Source organism: Malus sylvestris, chromosome 12, assembly GCF_916048215.2.
Source record: "Malus sylvestris chromosome 12, drMalSylv7.2, whole genome shotgun sequence".
NCBI classification, from domain to species: domain Eukaryota; kingdom Viridiplantae; phylum Streptophyta; class Magnoliopsida; order Rosales; family Rosaceae; genus Malus; species Malus sylvestris.
In genome coordinates this window covers 11,098,080-11,121,290 of record NC_062271.1, presented here as the reverse complement: position 1 = coordinate 11,121,290, position 23,211 = coordinate 11,098,080, and the positions used below count along the sequence as shown (strand labels likewise).

The 23,211-nt window shown below is 38.6% G+C and overlaps 2 protein-coding genes across 2 annotated transcripts; both read left to right on the top strand.

The window, feature by feature from the left end:
- Positions 1-9,847: 9,847 nt before the first annotated feature.
- On the top strand, positions 9,848-15,879 carry LOC126594543 (pyrroline-5-carboxylate reductase-like). Its single transcript, XM_050260906.1, has 3 exons — positions 9,848-9,982; positions 10,182-10,287; positions 15,643-15,879. The coding sequence occupies exons 1-3, from the start codon at positions 9,852-9,854 to the stop codon at positions 15,826-15,828; spliced, it is 423 nt and encodes a 140-aa protein (XP_050116863.1). The 5' UTR covers positions 9,848-9,851; the 3' UTR covers positions 15,829-15,879.
- Positions 15,880-18,330: 2,451 nt separating this feature from the next.
- LOC126591857 (pyrroline-5-carboxylate reductase-like) lies at positions 18,331-22,927 on the top strand. Its single transcript, XM_050257565.1, has 7 exons — positions 18,331-18,631; positions 18,715-18,763; positions 18,972-19,063; positions 20,933-21,005; positions 21,629-21,749; positions 21,972-22,077; positions 22,496-22,927. Exons 1-7 carry the CDS (start codon positions 18,434-18,436, stop codon positions 22,682-22,684), a joined length of 828 nt encoding a protein of 275 aa, XP_050113522.1. The 5' UTR covers positions 18,331-18,433; the 3' UTR covers positions 22,685-22,927.
- The last annotated feature ends 284 nt before the right edge of the window (positions 22,928-23,211 follow it).

The window sequence follows — 23,211 nt, the reverse complement described above, 5'->3', positions numbered from 1 at the left end:
TCAAATCTTCAAATCTTCAATTTCGTCCAAACCTTCTATTCCAAGCATGTGCTATTCACTCTAAGCTCACTTTTGCTCCAAAAAGCTCCAATTTGCATCATTTTGTATAATATGCCCTTAAACCCTGAAAACACATAAAATTAGCTTAAAAGACTACTTTAACTAAGAAAACATAACGAAAATGCATAAGAACTAGCTAACTAAGGCGCATAAATATGCTCCTATCAATGCTCCCCTTACTCTTTTAGATGCACCAACTTTGAAACGGCGTGTTGATGAATGGTTGTGGCGCCATTGGATTCTCTGTTCGCGGCGAAAGTGCTCAGGCTCCTTCCCTTGGTGGTTGCGATAACAACTTGTCCCTTGCTTGATGCCATTGATTTTGAGGTGTGCTTTGATTTCTTGAACGAAGAAAGAGATGAGAGGTAGAGATTGTCCCACTGGACGTGCCAAATTTGTAAACACAAAAATTCTTGCGATGAATGAAACAAGAACACTTGTACAAAATAATATTTTGTATTAATTTTTTTTGGGTTAAATCTCTTTATAATTTGGTCCTCTGATTTGATCTCCGTAAGGTGTAGATTTGTGGATTGTGTTGTTAATCCAAGGGTTTTCAAGGCTTGATCTTGGATGAACGGTTAGAAGTTTCTTCAAGGGCCTTCGAGGCTTGATCTTGAAGTTTGAGGGAAGTTTCTTCAATGGCCTTTAGGGCTTGATCTTGAATTTGGGGCTTGATCTTGAAGGTTGTTTCTTCAAGGGCCTTCGGGGCTTGATCTTGAAGGTTGATGGATGAATGGATCTTCAAGGGCCTTTGGGACTTGATCTTGATGAACGAATGAGCGGATCTTCAAGGGCCTTTGGGCTTGATCTGATGAACGAATGAACGGATCTTCAAGGTTGGGCTTGATCTGATGAACGAATGAACGGATCTTCAAGGGCCTTCACGGCTTGATCTTGATGAACGGATGAACAGATCTTCAAGGGCCAAGGGCCTTCGGGGCTTGATCTTGATGAACGGATGAACGGATGAACAGATCTTCAAGGGCCTTTGGGCTTGATCTTGATGAACAGTTGTGTGGATTTCTTCAAGGGACTTCGGGGCTAGATCTTGAAGAAATGATGAACGGATCTTCAAGGGCCTTCGGGGTTTGATCTTGATGAACAGTTCTCCAAGGATTTGACTAAGAACAAAGAGAGCTTTCTTGATCCATTGGGATTCTTGGGAATTTAGGAGGTTGGATGCTTGAAAGCTTTAGAGTTTGAAAGCTTCAAGGATTTGGGGAATTCTCTTCCAATTTGGGAGTAGAGAAATGTATGTGAATTGGTGCCCTTTGAAATGGATGAAATGACCTTGTATTTATAGAAATTTTCAAGGCCTAATTTTGAATATAATATTAAGATGAAATCAATCATTTCTGCCAGGTGTTGACATCTGTCCTATTTGATGACTTTTCTGATGATTTTCGATTTTTCGTTGAGTCACATACTACGTGTAAAATTTATGTGACACGTGAACATTGAAATTTTAATTATTGGTCAACATTTATTTCATCGAAATTTCGATGTCTACAATTATAACCTTTATTGTATTTTTTTTTCTTCGAGGTTTTGGCTACATGTCCATCTCGTTGTATATTTTTCTAATAAATATTTAAATACTACTACAACAAGGCAGGAATACAAGCCATGAAACTTCGAGAAAATGAATCCCTAGTATTACATATTCAAATGCTACTACAATCATGATATCGTAAAAGTACAACAATAATCTAGTATTGAAAAAGTTACTACAGCTACTAACAGTGTTGAGGCCTTTTATTCAATATACCATTATAAATATAGAAAATCTTAGGACAAGATTTTTATAAGGCATCTAATCAATGAGAAATTTGTTACGACCCGTTCCTTAAAATATTGTATTTTATTCCCGAGACATATGAAATGATCATTTTGCCCCTGAGTAGGTGTCTTAATCAGTTTTCGAGCCTCGATTCGAGATATAAATTCTTGTACTTTCTTAAGTTTCATAAAATTTATTTGGTACATTAATTTAACATAAAAAAATGATTTAAAACCAAGGCCTTGAGGGTTTATTTGTAATTTAAAACAAACGGAGGGGCAAAATCATAATTTCACTTAAAATGATTTTAAGTGGGATTATAACCCACTTTGTCTCTCTCCTTCCTCATTCCTGCAAACCCCACACTCTCTCTAACTCTCGAATTCTTTCATTCTCTCTCTAAGCTCCAAGAGCTTCACCCTTGCTCTCACCTTAATCATTTCACAAATCAAACCCCAAAATCACATGCATATTCAACATCCTTGAGACTCAAGGAAAACAAATATGCACTTGCATGTTGCATCGGAGCACCTAGGGTGATCCACCATTGAAGCCGAGAGCCTCGAGCTTTATTCTCAAATACCAGGTGCGATTTCTCATTTAACCTTTTTGCTTTTGGGTTAATCTTGTTTGGTGTTAATCTGAAATTTGAGGACTTTAACCTCTGTGAATCATCTGTAATTGCATGTTCATCTCTGGCATCGAATTTCGGCATTTTTCCATTGAGTTCGAGGTCGGCGATGGATGCAATACCTCTAATCTCTATGTACTTCAACATTATTGGAATGTAAGGCTTTTGGGTTCATTAATCTAACTCTAATCCATGCATGCATTCACTTTTCTGTTTCCAGTTTCTGGCAAGAGAATGAGGATGAACTCCGACGAGTTCAAAGTTCATTCCCTTCCAAAACCTGGCACTTGGGTGAGGTCCTAATTCTACTTGTGAGGTTTTTATGATATTATTTGTGATGTGCACCCCCAGCTAACATGAATATATAACCACTCGTTGACATTCTATCATCAACACATCCTCCAAGATTAGCATCCGTATAACATGTCAATTCAAGATTATCAACATAGTGGTAAATCAACACATATGTTGTGTTCTTTTCAAATATCTTAGCACTTTCTTTGCAACATTCCAATAGGGCAACCCTGGATTCGATTGAAATCTTCCCAAAACACTTAAAGCAAAAGCTAAATCTGGCCTGCTACATACTTGAGCATACATCACACTACCTACCAAAGAAGTATATGGTTTGTCTTTCATCTGTTGAATCTCAAACTCAGTAATTGGACATTGCTTGACAGAAAGCTTGTCTCCTTTCCCAATTGGTACTTCTCCACCACAGCAATGTTCCATGTTAAACCTTTTCAAGACCCTACTAATGTAATTTTTCTGAGCCAGCCCTAGTAGTCTTTGGTGTCGATTTCTGAGTATTTCAATCCCCAACACATAATAAGCTTCTCCCAAATCCTTCATATCAAAGTGACTTTTTAGCATGGTCTTAGTTTCTGAGAGTAACTAAGAACTAGTGCTTGCCAACAAGATGTCATCCACATAAAGAACCATGAAAATGAAATTCGATTTGACCATTCTCATGTATATGCAGTTGTCTATCTTATTTTCAGTGAAACCAAAACATGTCACAACATTATCAAACTTCTTATACCATTGTCTCGAAGCTTGTTTAAGGCCATAAATGGACTTGTTAAGTTTGCACACCCAATTTTCCTTCCCCCTTTCAAAGAATCGAAGGGGTTGTTTCATGTAGATATGTTCATCCAATCCTCCATTCAAGAAGGCTGTTTTAACATCCATTTGATGGAGTTCCAAATTGAACTGTGCTGTTAGTGCCATTATCACACGAAATGAATCCTTGGTTGAAACTGGAGAAAAAGTTTCTGTATAATCCACCCCTTCTCTTTTAGTAAACCACTTCGCTACTAATCTGGCTTTGTACCTGTCCACTTTGCCCTCAGAATCTCTTTTAGTCTTAAAAATCCACTTGCATCCAACAACTGTTGCATGTGGTGGACTCTCCACCAAATTCCATACGTGGTTACTTGCCATGGGAACCAACTCATCATCCATTGCAGCTTTCCATTGTGAAGCATAAGGACTTGACATAGCTTCTTGGTAAGTGAGTGGATCATCCACATCTCCAACATCGTAGTCAATCTCTTGCAGATACACCATGTAATCATCCAAAATTGCTGGTTTCTTTAGTCTTGAAGATTTTCTAGTTGGGAGCAGTGGGGGTTCATTATTAACTGATAATGTAGGCTGAGATGGACCTACAACTACACTAGTGGATGGTTAATCACCACTTTCAAAGACTAGTGGTAGGGCTAGTATTGGAAAGAGTTGAGGAATCTCAGTCATGGTTAGGAAAGAAGCTTCAGTTGGTGCAATGAAATGCAAATTATCAGCGAATGGCATTGTCACAGGTAAGGACAAAGTATTCATGGCACTTGGGACCAGGGAATAACATGGTTCTTCTTCACTAACTTCTTCAAAAACAATGGAAGTAGCTGCACCAACTCCATTGTGATGAATATCTTCAATGAATTTTGCATTGTGACTTTCCATAATTCTGGTATGAGCATGAGGACAGTAGAACCAAAAACCCTTCGATTTTTCTGCATAACCAACAAAGTAGCAAGAAGTGGTATTCAAATCCAATTTTCTTTCATTTGGATTGTACAATCTGGCTTCACATTTACACCCCCATGTGTGAAAATGATTGAAACTACGATTTCTTCCTATCCAAGTTTAAATGGTGTGATTAGGACAACTTTAGTAGGCACTTGATTAAAGATATAGTTAGCTATCTTGATTGCCTCACCCCATAAGGATTCAGGTAGTTTAGCAAATGAATACATGCTCCTTACCATGTCTTTAAGTGTCCGATTGTGCCTCTCAGCCACTCCATTCTGTGATGGTGTACCTGGGGTTGTGTATTGAGCCACGATACCCTCTTGCTGCAGGTATAACACAAACGTTCCCTTAATTTGTCCTTGTTCTGTGTATCTCCCAAAAAACTTACCTCCACGATCAAACCTTACTATTTTAATTTGTTTATCCAACAGTTTTTTAACCTCAAGTTTAAAGATTTTAAAACAGTTTAGAGTTTGAGACTTGTCCGAGATAAAAAACAAATAGGTATATCTTGAAAAATCATCAATGAAAAGAGGAAAGTAGAGTTCCCACATATTGTTTTTGTTGGGAATGGACCACACACATCTGTGTGAATGATCTCTAAAAGATCATTACTTCTTTTGGCCTTACTTTTGTTGGTTAAATTAGTGGTTTTGCCCTTGAAGCAATCTATGCAATTCTCAATATCAGATATGTCAACATTTGGCAATGCACTGTCCTTTATTAGTTTCAGCATCCTAGCTTTGGAGATATGCCCTAACCTTCGATGCCAAAGCATTGAGGAAGAGTCATTTGTGAGCATTCTCTATAGAGTTGTGTTAACAACATTGAGACAATCATAATTATAAGTGCATTCAATTTGCCAAAGATCACCATTTTGAAAAGCATAGCCAATAACACTGTCAAACTGGTCTTTAACATAAAATCTTATTTGAGTAGCATCTCCTATATAAGAGAAGCCATGTTTAACAAACTGAGTTACTGAAAACAAATTCATTCTAATTGAAGGTACATACAATACATTATGTAAAGTTAAAACATATCCAGTTGACAGTACCCACAGCTTCAACCACGACTTTATTCTCATTTCTAACATAAACATTATAGGACTCTTTAATTGTCTCCTTCTGGCTTCGAAATCCTTGCAAAGAGTTGGTTATATGGATGGAGCATCTAGTGTCAAACCACCAAGAGTTTTGTAGTATAAAAATCATATTTGATTCAACTGTCACAAAAACATCAAAAACTGTTTTACCTTTATGGAGTAACCACACTTTAAAAACAGGACAGTTCTTTCTCAAGTGTTCAGTTGATTGACAATGAAAACACTTTTTAAAATGAGGTTTGTGAACCTGTAAACCTTGAGATGAGGAGGCTCCATTATTTTTGGCAGATACACCAAAACTTTTGAACTGCTTTTTGGAACCAAATGTGGATGGTGCTGTGCTCTGAAGGTTAAATGGCTTGGTCCCCTTATAATTATCATTTTTGGCAAGCATGATCTGCTTTCCCTTTCCTTTTGTAGTGTTGGCAAGGTTGACCAATTCCATTTTCTCGGTTTTGGATCTTTTCAGTCTGTCTTCCTCTTGGCAACAGATAGCAATCAACTCATTAACACTCCAAGTTTCTTTTTGAGTGATATAGTTCACCTTGATTTGATCATATTCACCAGGCAAAGAGTACAAGGTCATGTGCACTAGAAATTGATCAATGATACCAATCTCCATTGCATTCAGTTTGTTAGAAAGATTCACCATTTTCAACAAATGTTCACGCACACTTCTTGAACCATCGAACTTGCTATTGATAAGTGCAGAAAGATGTGCCCCCACTTCAGCCTTATCTGACCTCTTGTACTTCTCTTCGATCATTGCCATATAATCCTTGGCTAAATCACAACTTGTAATGCCACCTCGGATATGCTCTTCCATTACATTCTGCATAATAAGAAGAGACATCGGATTTGCCCTCTCCCATCTTGCAAAATGATCTCTCTCTTGAGGAGTGCTGCTATCAACCAAGGCAGAAGGCTGAGGGGACTTAAAAGCTATGTTAAACTCAAGCATTCCCAGATTCATTTCAATCTGTTGCTTCCAAGTTTTGAAGTTGGTGCCATTCAATTTCTCGATGTTAACAAGATTTAGCATATTGAAACCTGCATGTAAATACATTTGGTTTGAAAATCATAAGTTTTGTAAGCAAGAACATTTCTTAATTGTCTTGTTACACTAAAACATATGAAACCAGTCACACCTTCGGGCAAGAAACTGTTCATATAAGATTATAATTTTCAAAGTTTGCATAGCCAAATATAAATATCATGGTCTGTATGTATGACTACACCTTTAGGCAAGAAGAAATACACCATTACATGACATTCATCATTCACTATACATCAATCCATAATGATCCTAGTATATATAAATTTCTTTAGAAATTTGTTCAACTTGATAGTATTATGAACCGCTATTTTAAGTATTCTTAATGTAATCATAAGAACTTAAGATTGGATCTAACACTTTGGTGGAAGATGCAATGTAATCAAATGACAACAGTACTTAAAATCATTAGTATCAACACCAGAATGATATCATACAGCCTTGAAAATATATAAGGCATCATGCTTCATGATTCTCAATGGGAATTAAATTATGAATCATCATACTATACTACAGATAAATTCAAATATTGAAAGAATAAAAGCAATGCAAAAATAATGTAGTTTGCAACATAAAGCTGCAGTAATCGATATAATTGTCATGCGCATGAAATATTTAATACAGTTATAGCAGCGGAAGATTGTAGTCATAATACATGTATAATCATGCAAGAGTTTGAATGGTGTGGCTCTGATACCACATGTTAGTCCTTCTAGAGATCATAACCATCAAACTCTAATTTGTGTATGGAGAATCTATCGCTTGAGCAGCATAATACAGTAATACCACCTTCGCTTGAGCAACAGAATATAGTAATACCACCGCTTGAGTGATAGAACACATCGCTTGAGCGATAGAACACACCGCTTGAGTGGCAGAACATTACATTAAAGGTTGATAACACTAACCTACATTTGACGCCATGAAGATCACTGCAGCAATACAACCTTCTTCTCTCTTGTGTGATCGAAAATATTACCAAACTCTCAATGGGAAGAGTTTATGTCTAAATCTGAAATGGTAAACATGTTTTTCACACCGAGAGAATGGACCATATCACTATATATATATATATATATATATATATATATACTTGTAGTAGTTCCTTCCTCCCATCAAGAAAGGAGTTACCACCAGTTACATCTTAATGTAACTATCCAATTCAAATTAATTTGAATCTCCTTAAGTTTCCCTACAAGTCTTAATTCCGGAAACTACATTATTACATTAGTTAGGCTAAGTTCAATATATATAACTCACTTAACTTATAATATTACACTTGTCAACTGTTTGATGAAACCCACATTAAGTTTCTTACACCTGGTTCTCACATTTGTTATGCTCTTCTTCTCTTTTAGGCCATAAAGTTGTGTTGTACTGAAATAAATTCTTTCCAATTCTTTAAATTATCGAATTCATGGCCCTTAATTCCTTCAATTAAAGGATTTAATCAATATATTAAGCCCATGTAGAAGGTATTACTGTTTGGGTTAAAACTTGAACTTTGGGCTTGAAAGGGAGTTAGCCCAAAATGAGGTCCAGAAGAAAGGAAGCCCGAGGCTCAGCCAAAGCCCAGAAGGGGGAAGAGGCCTTTTTCCCGACTAAGTGCAGATCACTCAAGCCACCTGCTCACCTATCTAGGGGTCAAGTGGTGTAGACTAGCCAGCTAATCAGCCTAAAAGTACTTTACAATGGCAGGACAAGTAAAAAGCTGAGGAGTCACTACCCCTTCAGAGGTATTCAGGTAAGATCAATACTGCAAGCAACCAAGCTAAATCGTCTATAAAAGGAGAAAGAAAAATCAGAGATAAGGACACTCAATCAAACAAACAAATACACAAACTCTGCTCAAGCTAGATTTGCATACGAAGCTGTAGTCAGCACAAAGCCTTCATCCTTTTCGGGATCAACCTTCACCAGAAAAGCCTTTATAAAAGCTCTGCTACCCTGTTTAAATCTTGTTGTAGTATCGATTCTCTCCTATAAACTTATCTCCCAATCTCCCCTTCTAGCCTTCAAACCCTTTGTAAATCACAAAGACAGGAAGTTGCAAGACGATCAGCCTTGCCCGACCTCCTTTGTTTTAGTCTTTTCATTCATAAATCTAGTAATATGACGTATATTTCCATCTGCATCCAAGTTATTTCTAGCCAGTTTATGATTAAAAGACTTCTAAGTTCTAACCATTCGGGCAGACAAGATTGATCAATTAAAAGTCCTTGGTCTCAAGGCATAAAAAAAAACTTTATGTGGACTTAACCCATCCACGACAGTCCTTGATAACAAGAAGTCTGAAGTTACTTGGGGGCGCAAGTAATTAGCCTATTTTCTTAGTTTTACTTCTGTTATATGATTACCACAGAATGCTTGAGTATAGAATTAATTCTGATGGGAAGCTTCAAGGCCTATACCTCAGGCCCGACAAAGGCACCTTTCTGAATTTGTTCTGCTCTGCGGGCTCGGGCGATTAAAGTATAACGGTTGTGATACTTCCGCAACAATAAAACAACCAATATATGTTCGAGTACTTGGTTAGTTCTGGTTAGAAGCCTCAAGGCCTACACCTAAAGCCCCACAAAGACACCTGTCAGAATTAACTTGGTCTCTCGGACATATATAATCAAACAACTGAACATCGGCTTTACATCTGTCATGCTAAAGATGGTAGTAGCCCGCCTGAATATTTAAAGTTAATTTTGATTGTGAGCCTCAAGGCCTACACCTAAGGCCCTACAAATGCACCTTTCAGAATTAACTCTATCCTTCTCTTACAGCCCGTCAATAAGTAGAAGCCCGACAGACGATATCAACCGGCGCCAACCTCTCAGGGAGCTGTGTGCTCGTTGGCCAGGAAACGTCCCCACTGGATATTCCCCCAGACGAACAATTACATTGCTAGGATTTTCCCAATTTGAATCAACTACGTAACCAGTTTTCAGCCTTAGTTTTGTCAACATTAAAACCAATTCCATAGATTTTAAATTTATATGAGGATAACAAAGATCTAAAAGATTACGAAGAGCTCCAGTGGCCTTCAGTACTAAGAACTCTCATCTGTAAGACAGATGCCATTTCCTTCAACCTTGAAATGCTGCTTTATTACCGAAGACATAATATATGTGGATCAATTGCATAGCATTGTTCTAGCTTTATCTGCTGTCTCCTCCATGTGACAATGTGTGATTACATGCAAACAGTTATGCACTTGGGTGAAGCTGCAACAGTAAATGACGGTGAGTTAATAGCACACCTATTTGGAGCTGTTGGCAAGGTGTGGAAAATGGACGAGAAATTGTCTGATGCTGCTGGTGCTGTTGGGTATGTGCATGTCTTGTTATAATTAAAAGATCAGACATGTAAACTGGGCACTATTATACCATTAGAGTTTGGAAAGGCATCCTCTTGCATAAGCATCTCTTATATATTTTTTTCAAAAAAGAAATAACTGAATGGATAGAGACTCACATTGACAGAAGTCCGTCAAATTTAGTGGTTTTTTCCTTGGACAATTTTGCAGTGGTGCTGGTACAACATTTGAGTATATAGCAATAGAAGTTATGGCTGATGGAGGTGTGGTTGCAGGCTTACCACGAGAAATTTGTTTGAGTCTTGCTTCTCAAGCTGTAAGTGGAATCTGTACTGATTATTTTTTTCGAGATTGTCTATGTTAAAGAAGATATCTCGGATTAGTATAGTGAATATTGTAAATCTGTAATTAATCTTTTACTTACCTGATAAGGTTTAACTTCCTTACTTGTAGGCATTAGTTTAGGATTGGGATTGTGTATGTTTCCTATATATATACTGTAACCCTAGCTTTCGGTAATAATGTGAAAAACCATTCTGCAATATCACGTTTCTTTAGATGGTACCAGAGTGATCGATCTAGGAAAACCTCGACAGATATTTAAACCCTAGCAACCATAGCCATGGGTGATAAACCAGAAAAGTCAACCTCTTCAGGCATGACTTTGCATCAGAAGTGGGAAAACCCTAACCATCCACTTTACCTTCATCACTCGGATCAGCCTGGCGCCATTCTTGTACCGCAGCCACTCGTAGAAGAGAACTATGGCACATGGGCGCAATCCATGACCATGGCCTTGATGGTTAAAAACAAATTAGGGCTGGTTGATGGAACAATCACGAAGCCAACTGATGCGCAGGTTGAATAATCTGGTGAAAACATGGTTACTCGGCTCCATGTCAAAAGAAATCTCAGGAAGTGTCATACACTGCAAGGACGCGCGGCAGATGTGGCTTGACCTGCAAGAAAGGTTTTCTCATGTGAACATCGTTCAACTGTTTCACATAGAAAACGAAATCCATAATTGTGTGCAAAGCAACATGACGGTGAGTTCTTACTTCACCAAACTCAAAGGCTTTTGGGATGAACGTGATGCCTTATGTTCAATCCCGACATGCCATTGTGAAGCAAGGCATGAGATAACATCATATGTTGAGACTCAGAAAACAATGAAATTCCTTATGGGTTTAAGTGACTCATATGCTACGGTTCGTAGCAACACCCTCTTGCTGGATCCATTGCCCACTGTTAACAAAGCTTATGCACTTGTTCTTCGCCATGAGAAGCAAGTTGAAGTGTCAAACGGAAAGGGCAGCATCGTGCAGCCTGAAGCTGCTGTGTTTGCAGTGAAGGGTGCTGGTCGAGAACCCGAGACAGAAGATGGTAGTCAACGATGCGCCAAATGCAACAAGACCAACCATAGCACCAAGAATTGTCGTTCTCATCTCAAGTGCACATTTTGTGGTTGGAAAGGACACACTTTTGACTTTTGCCGCAAAAGAAAAGCAGCGGCTGAGACTGAACAAAATCGGACTTTCAAGGGCAACCAAGTCACGGCCCGTGACAAGAAGGACGCAATGCCCAACTTTCCTTTTTCTCCGGAGGATTGCAAGCAGATTCTTCAGCTTTTGAATAAAAGCAAATCCTCCTTTGCTAATCAAGTGGGTAATTCCTCGAATCATGAAGAACTCTCAGGTAAAGCATTTTCTTTCATGCGTAATGGAAAGCAAGTCATTTGGATTTTGGACAGTGGCGCCACCGACCACATCGTATGCAGTCCTGAGTTTCTCACGTCCTCAAAACGTGTTGAAAATCATAGTGTTGAATTACCAAATGGTTCCCTTGCTACCGTAACCCATGTCGGCCAAGTGGTTTTCTCTCCCAACTTTATCCTTGACAATGTTTTATGTGTACCATTGTTTAGGTTAAATCTAATATCTATTAGCAAGTTAGCCTACGATTCCCTTTACATCACCATTTTTCTCAAACAATCTTGTGTCATACAGGACCTACGTTCGGGGAAGATGATTGGGACGGGAATTGAACGGGAGGGACTCTACCATCTCGAGCCACCAAGGAAGGGATCCTGCAACACTACCACCACCATAAGCTCTCCTTTTTGGCACCAACGCCTTGGGCACCCATCACCTAAAGTGTCCTCGTTACTTCCCTTTGTGCACCATAAGTCGTGTGATTCCAATAAATGTTTAATTTGCCCATTGGCTAAACAAACTAGATTGTCTTTTCCCTTGAGTTCTATATCTACTCATTCATGTTTTGAATTAATACATATTGACATTTGGGGTGGTTATCAAGTTCCTTCCCTCTCAGGTGCCAAATATTTTCTTACCATTGTTGATGATTACACACGGTGCACCTGGGTTTATTTGATGAAACAAAAATCTGACACACAAGATCTTCTTGTTCAATTTATACACATGGTTGAGAATCAATTCAACACAACAGTTAAGGTGATTCGAAGTGATAACGGTCCCGAGTTCAAACTTGCCACATTTTACAAACTCAAAGGGATCCTTCACCAAACCAGTTGTGTCAACACACCACAACAAAATGGTGTGGCTGAACGCAAACACCGACACTTGTTGAATGTTGCTCGAGCCCTCCTTTTTCAAGCCAACCTTCCTAAACAGTTTTGGGGGGATGCCATTCTCACTTCGGCATATCTTATCAATCGTACACCCACACCTCTCCTTCAAGGGCAAACCCCATATCACAAGTTGTTTCACAAGGCACCACATTACATGCATTTACGTGTTTTTGGATGCTTATGTTTTGCATCAACCCATGCACAAAAACCCTCTAAATTTGATCCTCGTGCACGACGGTGTCTTTTTGTTGGGTACCCTTATGGTCAGAAGGGTTACCGCTTGTTTGATCTTACACGTAACAAGGTCTTTGTGTCAAGGGATGTCATCTTTTTCGAAGACCACTTTCCCTACAAATTATCCCATCCTTCCGCTGCTCCCACTCCCACTCCCAATCCTCCTCTACTTCCTATCGAACCCTACTCGCCATCCTTTGATCCATTCCCTACACTACCTGTTGACCCTCCCATCGAATCCTCTCCTGACATAGCTCTCCCTGTTGAGCCTACTTCACCTTCCTTACCTTCTCCATCACCATCCCCTCCGCCTTCCCCCTCTGTTGCACCACCGCCACCCCGTCGTGGCACACGTCCTACCAAACCCTCATCTTTCTTGCAGGATTTCCATATTGAGGCCTCTCTCCCGTCCCGACCTGCTCCTTCCTCGAATCTGGTTCAGGTATCAGGTACTGCTCACCCTTTGTCTCCTTACCTATCTTACCATCGCCTTTCTCCCATGCATAAGCATTTCGTTACTAACGTCACCACCATCCGAGAACCTACCACTTTCCTGCAGGCTGTCCAACATCCACAATGGCGTGATGCCATGCACCACGAACTGGCTGCACTTCAGGCCAACCATACTTGGTCCCTTGTTCCACTTCCTCCTCACAAAAAGCCGATTGGCTGCAAATGGGTGTACAAGGTTAAGCTTAAACCTGATGGGACCATCGAGCGTTACAAAGCTCGGTTGGTTGCCAAGGGCTATAGCCAAATCGAAGGGGTTGACTATCGTGAAACATTTGCTCCGGTTGCCAAGTTAACCACTGTCCGTGTGCTCCTTAGTGTTACTGCTGTGCGTCAGTGGCATTTACATCAACTCGATGTCAACAATGCCTTCTTGCATGGTGATCTCGATGAGGAAGTATACATGAACTTACCTCCTGGCTTTGGACGAAAGGGGGAGACTCGTGTATGCAAGCTACACAAATCCTTATATGGTTTAAAGCAAGCCTCAAGACAATGGTTCATTAAACTTTCCACTGCTCTCAAGGCGGCTGGATTTCATCAATCGTGTTCTGATTATTCATTGTTCGTCCAAAGTCAGCACGGTAACTTCATTGCTTTATTGGTATATGTTGATGATGTCATTTTAGCAGGAAATAACCTGCATGAAATTGAAGCCACGAAGCAGTCCCTCTTACAACAATTCAAATTGAAGGATTTGGGACAACTTAAGTATTTCTTGGGGTTAGAGGTTGCGCGATCTACAAATGGCATCACCTTATGTCAACGGAAATATGCATTGGATATATTAGATGATGCGGGATTTTTGGGTGCTAAACCTTCACGGTTTCCTGTAGAATCAAATATTTCTCTTACACAGATGGAAGGAGAACTTCTTGTTGATGCTTCATCCTATAGAAGACTTGTGGGTAGGCTGATCTACCTAACCATAACAAGGCCGGACTTAGCTTACGCTGTGCACATGTTAAGCCAGTTTATGGACAAGCCTAGACAACCACACCTTGAGGCAGCACACAAGGTTCTCAAATACATTAAGGGTTCACCGGGACAAGGTATATTGCTGCCATCCAAGGGATCCTTGCAGTTAAGGGCATTCTGTGACGCTGACTGGGCCAGATGCAAAGACACGAGAAGATCAATAACAGGTTATTACATTCAACTTGGTCAAGCACCGATATCCTGGAAAACAAAGAAGCAAACCACTGTCTCTCGTTCCAGTGCGGAAGCCGAGTACCGTTCCATGGCAGCCACATGTTGTGAGATCACATGGTTAAAGAACATTTTAAGAGATTTAAAGGTGAGTCATTCACAACCAGCCATGTTGTTTTGTGATAACCAAGCAGCCATATACATTGCTTCAAACCCGGTATTTCATGAAAGGACAAAGCACATCGAGATTGATTGTCATTTGGTGAGAGAAAAGATTCAAGGAGGACTGATTCGTACGGCATACATACGAACAAATGATCAACCAGCAGACATCTTCACCAAACCGTTGAATTCTACACAGTTTGAAACATTGCTCAGCAAGTTGGGTGTTATTAACATACACTCCAACTTGAGGGGGAGTGTTAAAGAAGATATCTCGGATTAGTATAGTGAATATTGTAAATCTGTAATTAATCTTTTACTTACCTGATAAGGTTTAACTTCCTTACTTGTAGGCATTAGTTTAGGATTGGGATTGTGTATGTTTCCTATATATATACTGTAACCCTAGCTTTCGGTAATAATGTGAAAAACCATTCTGCAATATCACGTTTCTTTAGAGTCTATGCTGGGTACTCGATGTATGTTTCTGAAAACAATTCAATATTTCTATAAGTGAAGATAGCTAGAAAGCTCCAGACTTGTACTTTCGGATTCACAGAGCACTTTATGGTGAGGGGTTATACAAGCATATGGATTTTCTCTTGCCTCTGTTTTAGCAGCAATAACCCCTAGAAGCACGTATTTATGGTGAGGGGTTATACAATTCAATATTTCTATAAGTTAAGATTCTTGTTGCTCTATAGACGCGTGAAAAATTAAAAGTTTAAACAAGGGAAACATGCACAAATAGATCCGGTTACAAATTTAATTCAAAAATTGAATTGGGAGCAACATTAAACAAACAATAAGTGGTATATAAACCACATGATCATAGTAGTTGCCATTTTCCACCAAAGTAAAAACCTCAGGCAGGCTCATGATATGCCATGCGCTTTGCCTACGGAAATTATATTGTTTACGACCTGAGGAGATGTCCCAGGATTATGAACTATTGTTGGCCTCTGATGTATAATCTCTCATTTCTGTTTCTCTTGTGTTGTGCCAAAGTTCTATGGAGCAGCAGCCATGGTGATGAAAACAGGAAAACATCCAGGTCAGCTGAAAGACCAAGTTGCTTCACCTGGAGGAATCACCATTGCCGGGATTCATGAACTTGAGAAGGGCGCACTTCGCGCAAGCATGATGGACACGGTTGTTGCTGCTACTAAGCGTAGCCATGAGATGGGTCAATGACTTCGCTTTCCGCATGTTAATTTTGCCAAGGTAGGGTTCCATACGTCGCGTCGTGACAAGTAAAATTGATCTGTATGCTGGGGAATCATTCACATAAAATTTGTACCAGGTTGCTCATTGTATGACTCCTACTTTTCTGCATTGGGTTGAAGTGAAGTGGATTTTTCGTCTCCCAGTTAGGGATGGGAAACGATTATGGCGGGCGGGTAACCGCGGTTATTTATCGATAACCATTTATTCTCATACCCGTATAACCGTTTACCCGTTGGGTAATTGTCTAAACGGTTATACCCATACCCATAACTGTTTATAAACTATTAATCATACTCATAACCGTGTACCCATTTAACTGTAACCGTTTAGTACCCGTTTACCCATTTATTATTTTTAAACCCGTTTCTCCTTTCTTTTTTGCCATTTACTCATTTTTCACCCGTCTACATGTTTTTTTAACAACTTGAAAATTAAAAAAGAAAAATTTGTCATAATTTTGTTTTTCTAACAATTAAACACCGTTATAGGTACATTCATCATACATTTCCGCATTTTAATTTTTAAGTCCATATATCATTCCAATAATTAAAATAATAGTTTACAAACAATATTTTTAACTGTTAGCAATGAAGATAATATAAAATTTGCTAAGTATTCTTGGGTTATGAAAACTGTTAAAAGACAGTATTCTTGGGTTATTTGACTCGGAATGTAAAATATTAACATAATATATATAATGAACCATGAAATTTAAATTGGTTAAGGAAAACTATGTTATATTAGCTATAGAAATCATGCACTATAGTCAATAGCATTGATCTAAGTTTTGTCCGATAGGGAACATGATTTGTGTTAATTTTACATATATAAAATAAATGGGTAAATTGTTACCCGTTTATAACCGCGGTTAATACCCATAACCGCCCATTTAAATTTCGTGGGTAAACGGTTATACCTATAACTGTTTATTTATCTAAACGGTTACCCATAACCGATGGGTATTTGCCCATCCCTACTCCCAGTGCATGAATGTATATTTGAATGCTATGTGAACAAAGTTGATTCTCTCAAAGTATATCTTATAAAAATAATTGTAGATCTTCTGCTTTAATAACGTGTCAAGTTAGAGTAATCACCGCAAAAACAATTGACAACGAGTTCAAATCCTCAAGTTTTAGGATTCATTTGATAACCATGTCGTTCTTGTATGTCTTTTAGATATGAAGTAGACTGAGGAAAAAGAGAGGTGAAGTGGTGATAGGGATGGCAAGAAATAAAGAGGAAAAGAATGAAATTCTTAGAATCCTACGTATCATATAGGGGTGGGCGCAGGTTGGTTTGGATTGGTTTTGGGTCAAAACCGACATAGTCGGTTTGACCAAAATTGCAAACCGAAACCACCGATCAAGTTGGTTAATCGAATGTGGCGGGTTGGTTTGGATTGATTTTCAATTTGTGTGAAGACGAAAATAAATAATAAATTTCTCTTCCAAAAGCTACAAAATATAGCATCAATATGAGTGATTGCTCAAATGAAAGCACAAATGAAGGAGTCCAAGGAGTGCATCAAAGCAGCAGCTACTGAGTTCTCCAAACGGTGCCCCTATTCTTCTCGAAAAGGACTCTTAAACTAATCAGGTTTTGTTTTCATGTAGTGGAAACACGGTAACTCATAAATAACTAACTATTTATATTACTACACGAATTATTTATGATTAAAAAAATTTAAATATATGCGGGTCGGTTCGGTTAATCGACCATTTTGTGAACCGATTGCCAAACCAATTAAGGTCGGTGCGGTTCAATTTAACCACCGAAAATTAAAAAATAAAATAAAAAACCAAACCAAACCAAATTGTCGGTACGGTTCGGGAGGTTCAATCGATTTTTTTTTTCAATGCCCAGCCCTAGTATCAAACATGTCCAAAGTGAAATTTGATTTTTAATTTTTATTTCTCTTTTTGTGTGTCAGTCTTTGTTCCAGTTATTCTACACCTCTAGTACCATTCTTTCTCTACTCTTCTACTTTCCTAATTTTTCTTATGTATATTTATTCAATTTTAACACAAAAATAAAAAAAACTAAAATCGCAACAATTATCAATCACAACCCTTTTTGAGGTGATTAAACCCCATAATAGACTTGTGGAGGATTTTGTATAGAGAAATACTAGCAAACTTCTCACTTACCTTCATTAGCACGCAAAATTAAAATTATAATTGCTTAAAATTTAAATTTTAGGTAAAATTGAGTGTTAGTGGAATCTACTTGTCATGACGAGAAAGTGAGAATGTAGATCTGAGAAGTAAAAGAGAACCGAGAAGGTTGGGTTTAAGGATTTCTATCGCTTCACTTGCACGTGCAAAACAGAAAGATGAAACGCAAACGCATAAATAAATCCAACGTCAGAACAGAAGACACGTGTTCAAATCATTATCTCCATCACCAGATCCTGACACGTGTCATCAAATCCGATACCAAATCTAATCTCCTTTTGTTCCGCGTCGGAGGATCTTTCCAAATCAAATCTCCCTCCCGCTTCGAGAAAACGTAACAAACTGAACCAGTCCCCGGCAGTGTAGTGAGAAAAATACGACGTCGCATTGCAGCCATGGAGGCGCTACCCATCCCGACGGACACGTACAAACTAGGGTTTATCGGAGCAGGTAAAATGGCTGAGAGCATCGCCAGAGGAATCGTTCGATCGGGGGTTCTCCCTCCCAATCGCATCTCCACCTTCCACCGTGACCCCAGTCGTCGCCAAGCCTTCGAGTCCTTCGGAGTCCATCTCCTCTCTGAAAACGACGACGTCTGAACCCCCTCTTTCTCCCACTTTCCCTGCTTTTGCACATCTCTGTATCTAATTGAATGACTGAAGTTGCATCGTTGCAGGTGGTCGAAGAGAGTGACGTCGTCATTTTCTCTGTCAAACCTCAAGTTGGTATTTCCACTTTCCATTATCTCGGATTTGTTTGAAAATTTTGTTTTAGTTGAAAGATTTGGCTGTTTGTTTTTTTCTTATTTGTTGAATGATTGAAATAATGTGCATTGATTGTAAAGATATATATGGGGCATGAATGATTAGGTGGTGATTTTGTGGTTGTTTACTCGATAATGGTATCATTGCGGTTTTGATTTCGTGCTTGCAGTTAAAGATGTAGTTTCGCAGTTGAGGCCGCTTCTTTCCAGAAAGAAGCTGCTTGTTTCAATTGCTGCTGGAGTCAAATTGAAAGATCTGCAGGTCTCTCACTTGCAACTCTTCTTACTTTTATCCACATTGACTGTATGGATTGCCCAAAACCCTGTATTTCATTTTTGGACCTCTTTTTTCCAATTTAATGTGTTGATTTTGATTGTTTTGTATTCGGTTTTCTGAGGAAAATCATGTTCTGAATCTGTTAACTGATTTAATTGCTGTACGCGGTGTGGTCAAAAGTTTATATCAGGGTATTGCTAAGCCTAGTTTTTTAAATAAGCTCTATTCTTAAGTGCCACGTAAGAATAGATTCACATGGCCGTGGGGCACAAACAGGAAGGAATTTAAAAAAAAAAACAAAAAAAAAAAAAAATGCAATGCAAGAAGTAGCTAAGAGTTGGAGTGAATGAGTTATAAATGTTTTCAAAGAATAAAGTTAGATGTATAATTTTTCCTTTTTACACATTATCGCAGCCACATTTGGATAGCCGCGCTCCACGGAATTAGCTCCCCTTCTTCTCTACTATTCCTTACTGGCCAACCTTCTTTCACGTCTCTGCCCTTTTGCGACTCTATTGAGTGGCTATGAGGGGGCAGGGTCAGAGTGTGGTTGTGAAGACAGAGAGTAGGAAGTTAAATTTGTAAGAAGGGGAAAAGGGAGGACAAAGAGCTGGGCTGGGCTAATTTAAGTCTTTCATGCATATGTAATCTTTTTGAAGGCCGAGCCAATTCTTAGTTCTTTGTCTGCCCTCTGGATCTTATTAGAAGTTGACAGTGAAAGAGGACATTTTTTTTCCCCAAGTGCATTAAGGCCACCCTTTTCTTTGTCTAAATCCATAGGCGAATAAATATATTGTTCTGTTCAGCATTTGGTTTCCTTGCAGTGTCAAGTGAATGGATTATATGATGCTACTGTTTACCAAATTTTAGTCGTAGCAAAGAAAGCAAGACTGGCTTTTCTATCATGGAGAAATGTGAAGTCCTCAATGTTTGGTTAGCTATACGGAGGCTGAAAGACCGATAAATAGCACAAAACATGCGCACTATAATCTGATGAACTGAAGTAGTAATGTATCATGTCCACATAAAATGTCATCACCTTAGCATCCGTTCTTGAATTTTAAATTCAGGGGACTTGTAGTTCTCCCCTTTGTTTTCCTTTCTATAGGGAAATAGTGCAGTTCGTAATTTTTCAAAGGTATTTAAGATATCATGACTGAAAATATAGGGCAATGGCTATTACTGGTCGGTATCTATAAACAACTGTATAATAATCATTTTCCCAACTTATGAATGTGCCAAGAACCAGAAAGAATATAGAGTCGTGTTTGACAATAATGTTGCTAGCATTTCTCTTTGCACAGAGTGAATCAATTACCCAGACTTACAACAGTTAGCCACTCCCAAGTTTAGCCCCCTTTTCACCCTTCAAATTGTACATAGTAGTGAAAATTGAAGTTTCTTAGTAATTTGGGTTACTAGTTTTATGATTTCAGGAACTGAATAATTTGTTTTGGTCCGTATATGTTTAATTAATAATTGGACTGCATGCTTTTAATACTACCAGGGAGGCATGATCCGGGAAATGACTTTTAAGGATCTAATTTATTTGGAATAAATAATTTTATCATGTTATACTTTAGAAATCATAATGTGAAATCCTATAACTACTATATTTTGTCCCCACTATCTCTCCCTCTTGTTTGTTCTCCATTCTCTAAGTGCTTTTATTCTACTCGTATGATTACGTTCTTTTTTCTTTTGTTTTTTCTGTCTTTCATGCATTGAGTTCAATTTTCTACTTTAATAAATAACTTTTGAGCTGTGAATCTTACTTATTGAAAATAAAAAGTTGAGTCCATGGCCTCCAGATTTTTATCTATTTTTCCAACAAAATTGTTCCATCCTTCTCAGGAATGGGCCGGTCACAACCGATTTATTAGGGTAATGCCAAATACTCCTTCAGCTGTCGGTGCAGCAGCCTCAGGTACTTATGTTATCCTTTTAATATTTTAATCTTTCATATTGATGTTAAAAATGTATGCTTTATTGTTTTTCTTTATGAACCTGTAAACTGTGTTGGCTACAGGTTGTATTTGAACTTTAGTTTGCTTTGCATACTTACAATGCTAAGATGCAATTAGATGCTCCATATAGCTATCAGGTTTTCAGTGAAATTTAAGATGCATAGTAGGCATTTTTGTTGTTAATAGGTTGGTAGGATTTTTCTAACGTAATATTTCTTTTTGGCGAGCCTTTTCTAAAGTAATATCTACCAAGCCTTATGTTGTACTTCTCTCGCCCTGCCCTTCGGAACTCTCCCTATGTAAAAACTATCAGCTATTTACGTACTGAAGAGGTATTTTTCTTAGTATTAACTAGGTAATGATATCTGGTCACTGTAGATCATCCTTCTGTTACGTGACTCTGGTGACAAGAGGTAAAATGCGGATTACTTATGTCTAGTTAATGTATTTTAGAATTCTTCAAGTCTCCCTCTGGCTTATGCACATTTTCCTTGGATTGTTTTCATATTATTTGTAATTTGGTGTGCCAATTTTGTAAAATGGATGAAAAATGTCATGCACCACTAATCTTCTGGTAAAATAGTTTTGAGCTTGGGAGGAGGTGCAACAGAACAAGATGGGGACCTCATAGCTAAAGTATTTGGATCAATAGGCAAGACATGGAAAGCTGATGAAAAATACTTTGACGCAGTTACTGGCCTGAGGTATGTGGCTTTGTGTCTACTTGATTCTGATTCATACTTCAATGCAAAATGTTACTCATCTCCTACTGCAATTAGAGACTTTTTTCCCTTTCAAGTACCCTTGCAATTAGAGAGGTTTTTTGGTTCGTCAACCATGAAGTATTGTCCAAATAATAGTAAACTGTAACTTAAGAGGTGCACTCATAAATTGTGGTTTGATTAATGCGCTTTATAAACATACAGTGGCAGTGGTCCTGCATATATATATTTGGCAATAGAGGCTTTGGCAGATGGAGGAGTTGCTGCAGGTTTACCTCGAGAACTTGCGTTGGGTCTAGCATCTCAAACTGTAAGTGTATTTATATTGCTTGGTGGTTTAGCGCTCAAGCTGTCATTTGGCATCATCATACCATCGTGTATGTGTTTCTATTTCTCACAAACTTTAACAGTGTAGGTCTTGATCTCCTCGAAAGGGACATTTGGCATAAAATATATGAGAGTATCTAATCATGTTACTTCTCAAAGTAAAGCCTTTACCAACAAAGGTGTACAAAAAAATTGAGATATTGTATAACTCCTACTGCCTTTGGACCTTGATGTTGGTGGCTTGCACATCACGAGTACATTTTGAAAAAATCGCTCTCTGTGCAAGGTTTAGAGTTTATAATACATTTTCTTGGCGTTTTGCATTCCAAAATATTTTGTCAATTTGTTTCTCATCGGTTCGGTGTTGTGGGGAGGTCTGATTCTTTGTTTCTTTTTTGCAGGTATTAGGAGCAGCATCTATGGCTTGTCATACTGGGAAGCATCCAGGTCAGCTAAAAGATGATGTAACATCACCTGGTGGAACTACCATTGCTGGCGTTCATGAGTTGGAGAAGGGTGGATTTCGTGGAATATTGATGAATGCAGTCCTTGCTGCTGCCAAGCGCAGCCGAGAATTTTCTCAGAGCTAGACACAGATAGTGACTTTCTTATTTCAACGCATATTCGTGTCATTGCAATGAAATCCAATTTTTGTTCTCCTCCGTAGCTCAGGGGATAAACAAATCGTTTCCGCAGAATATTATTACAGATTATAGTACTGTCCCTCGCTGCATTCTGCTGAATTGAACGTTGCTTGAAATACTGCTTCAAGCTTGGAATACAGGTAAAATAAGATAAGTAGTAACAAAATCCTCTCCTTGATTTTATGTTCATTTCCGTAGCGCCACGCATGTGATTTCAAGCTTATGTCACTGATTAGAGTTGAGATTTTTCCTGGCCATCATGTTATCTCATGGTCGGCCGACTCTAGGTTGTAGTTCTCAAACCAAACCTAGGGCAGGCCATGAGATTTCAGAGGCCATCGAAAATGATTTTTTTTTTTTAAACCATAATATAGCAGAGAGCATGAAAATTCAAACCGGGTTTAAAATATAGTTGTCCCAAATGAAGGCCTACCTGTTCCCGATGGTTGGTTGTGTGCTATTAAACACAAATA

Excerpts from the sequence above, each read along its gene's own strand:
- LOC126594543 (XM_050260906.1), top strand. The coding sequence starts at position 9,852 with ATGCAAACAGTTATGCACTTGGGTGAAGCTGCAACAGTAAATGACGGT. Across the intron at positions 9,983-10,181 it reads GATGCTGCTGGTGCTGTTGG|TGGTGCTGGTACAACATTTG; the intron begins GTATGTGCATGT and ends ACAATTTTGCAG. Across the intron at positions 10,288-15,642 it reads TGAGTCTTGCTTCTCAAGCT|TTCTATGGAGCAGCAGCCAT; the intron begins GTAAGTGGAATC and ends GTTGTGCCAAAG.
- LOC126591857 (XM_050257565.1), top strand. The coding sequence starts at position 18,434 with ATGGAGGCGCTACCCATCCCGACGGACACGTACAAACTAGGGTTTATC. Across the intron at positions 21,750-21,971 it reads GACGCAGTTACTGGCCTGAG|TGGCAGTGGTCCTGCATATA; the intron begins GTATGTGGCTTT and ends ATAAACATACAG. Across the intron at positions 22,078-22,495 it reads TGGGTCTAGCATCTCAAACT|GTATTAGGAGCAGCATCTAT; the intron begins GTAAGTGTATTT and ends TCTTTTTTGCAG.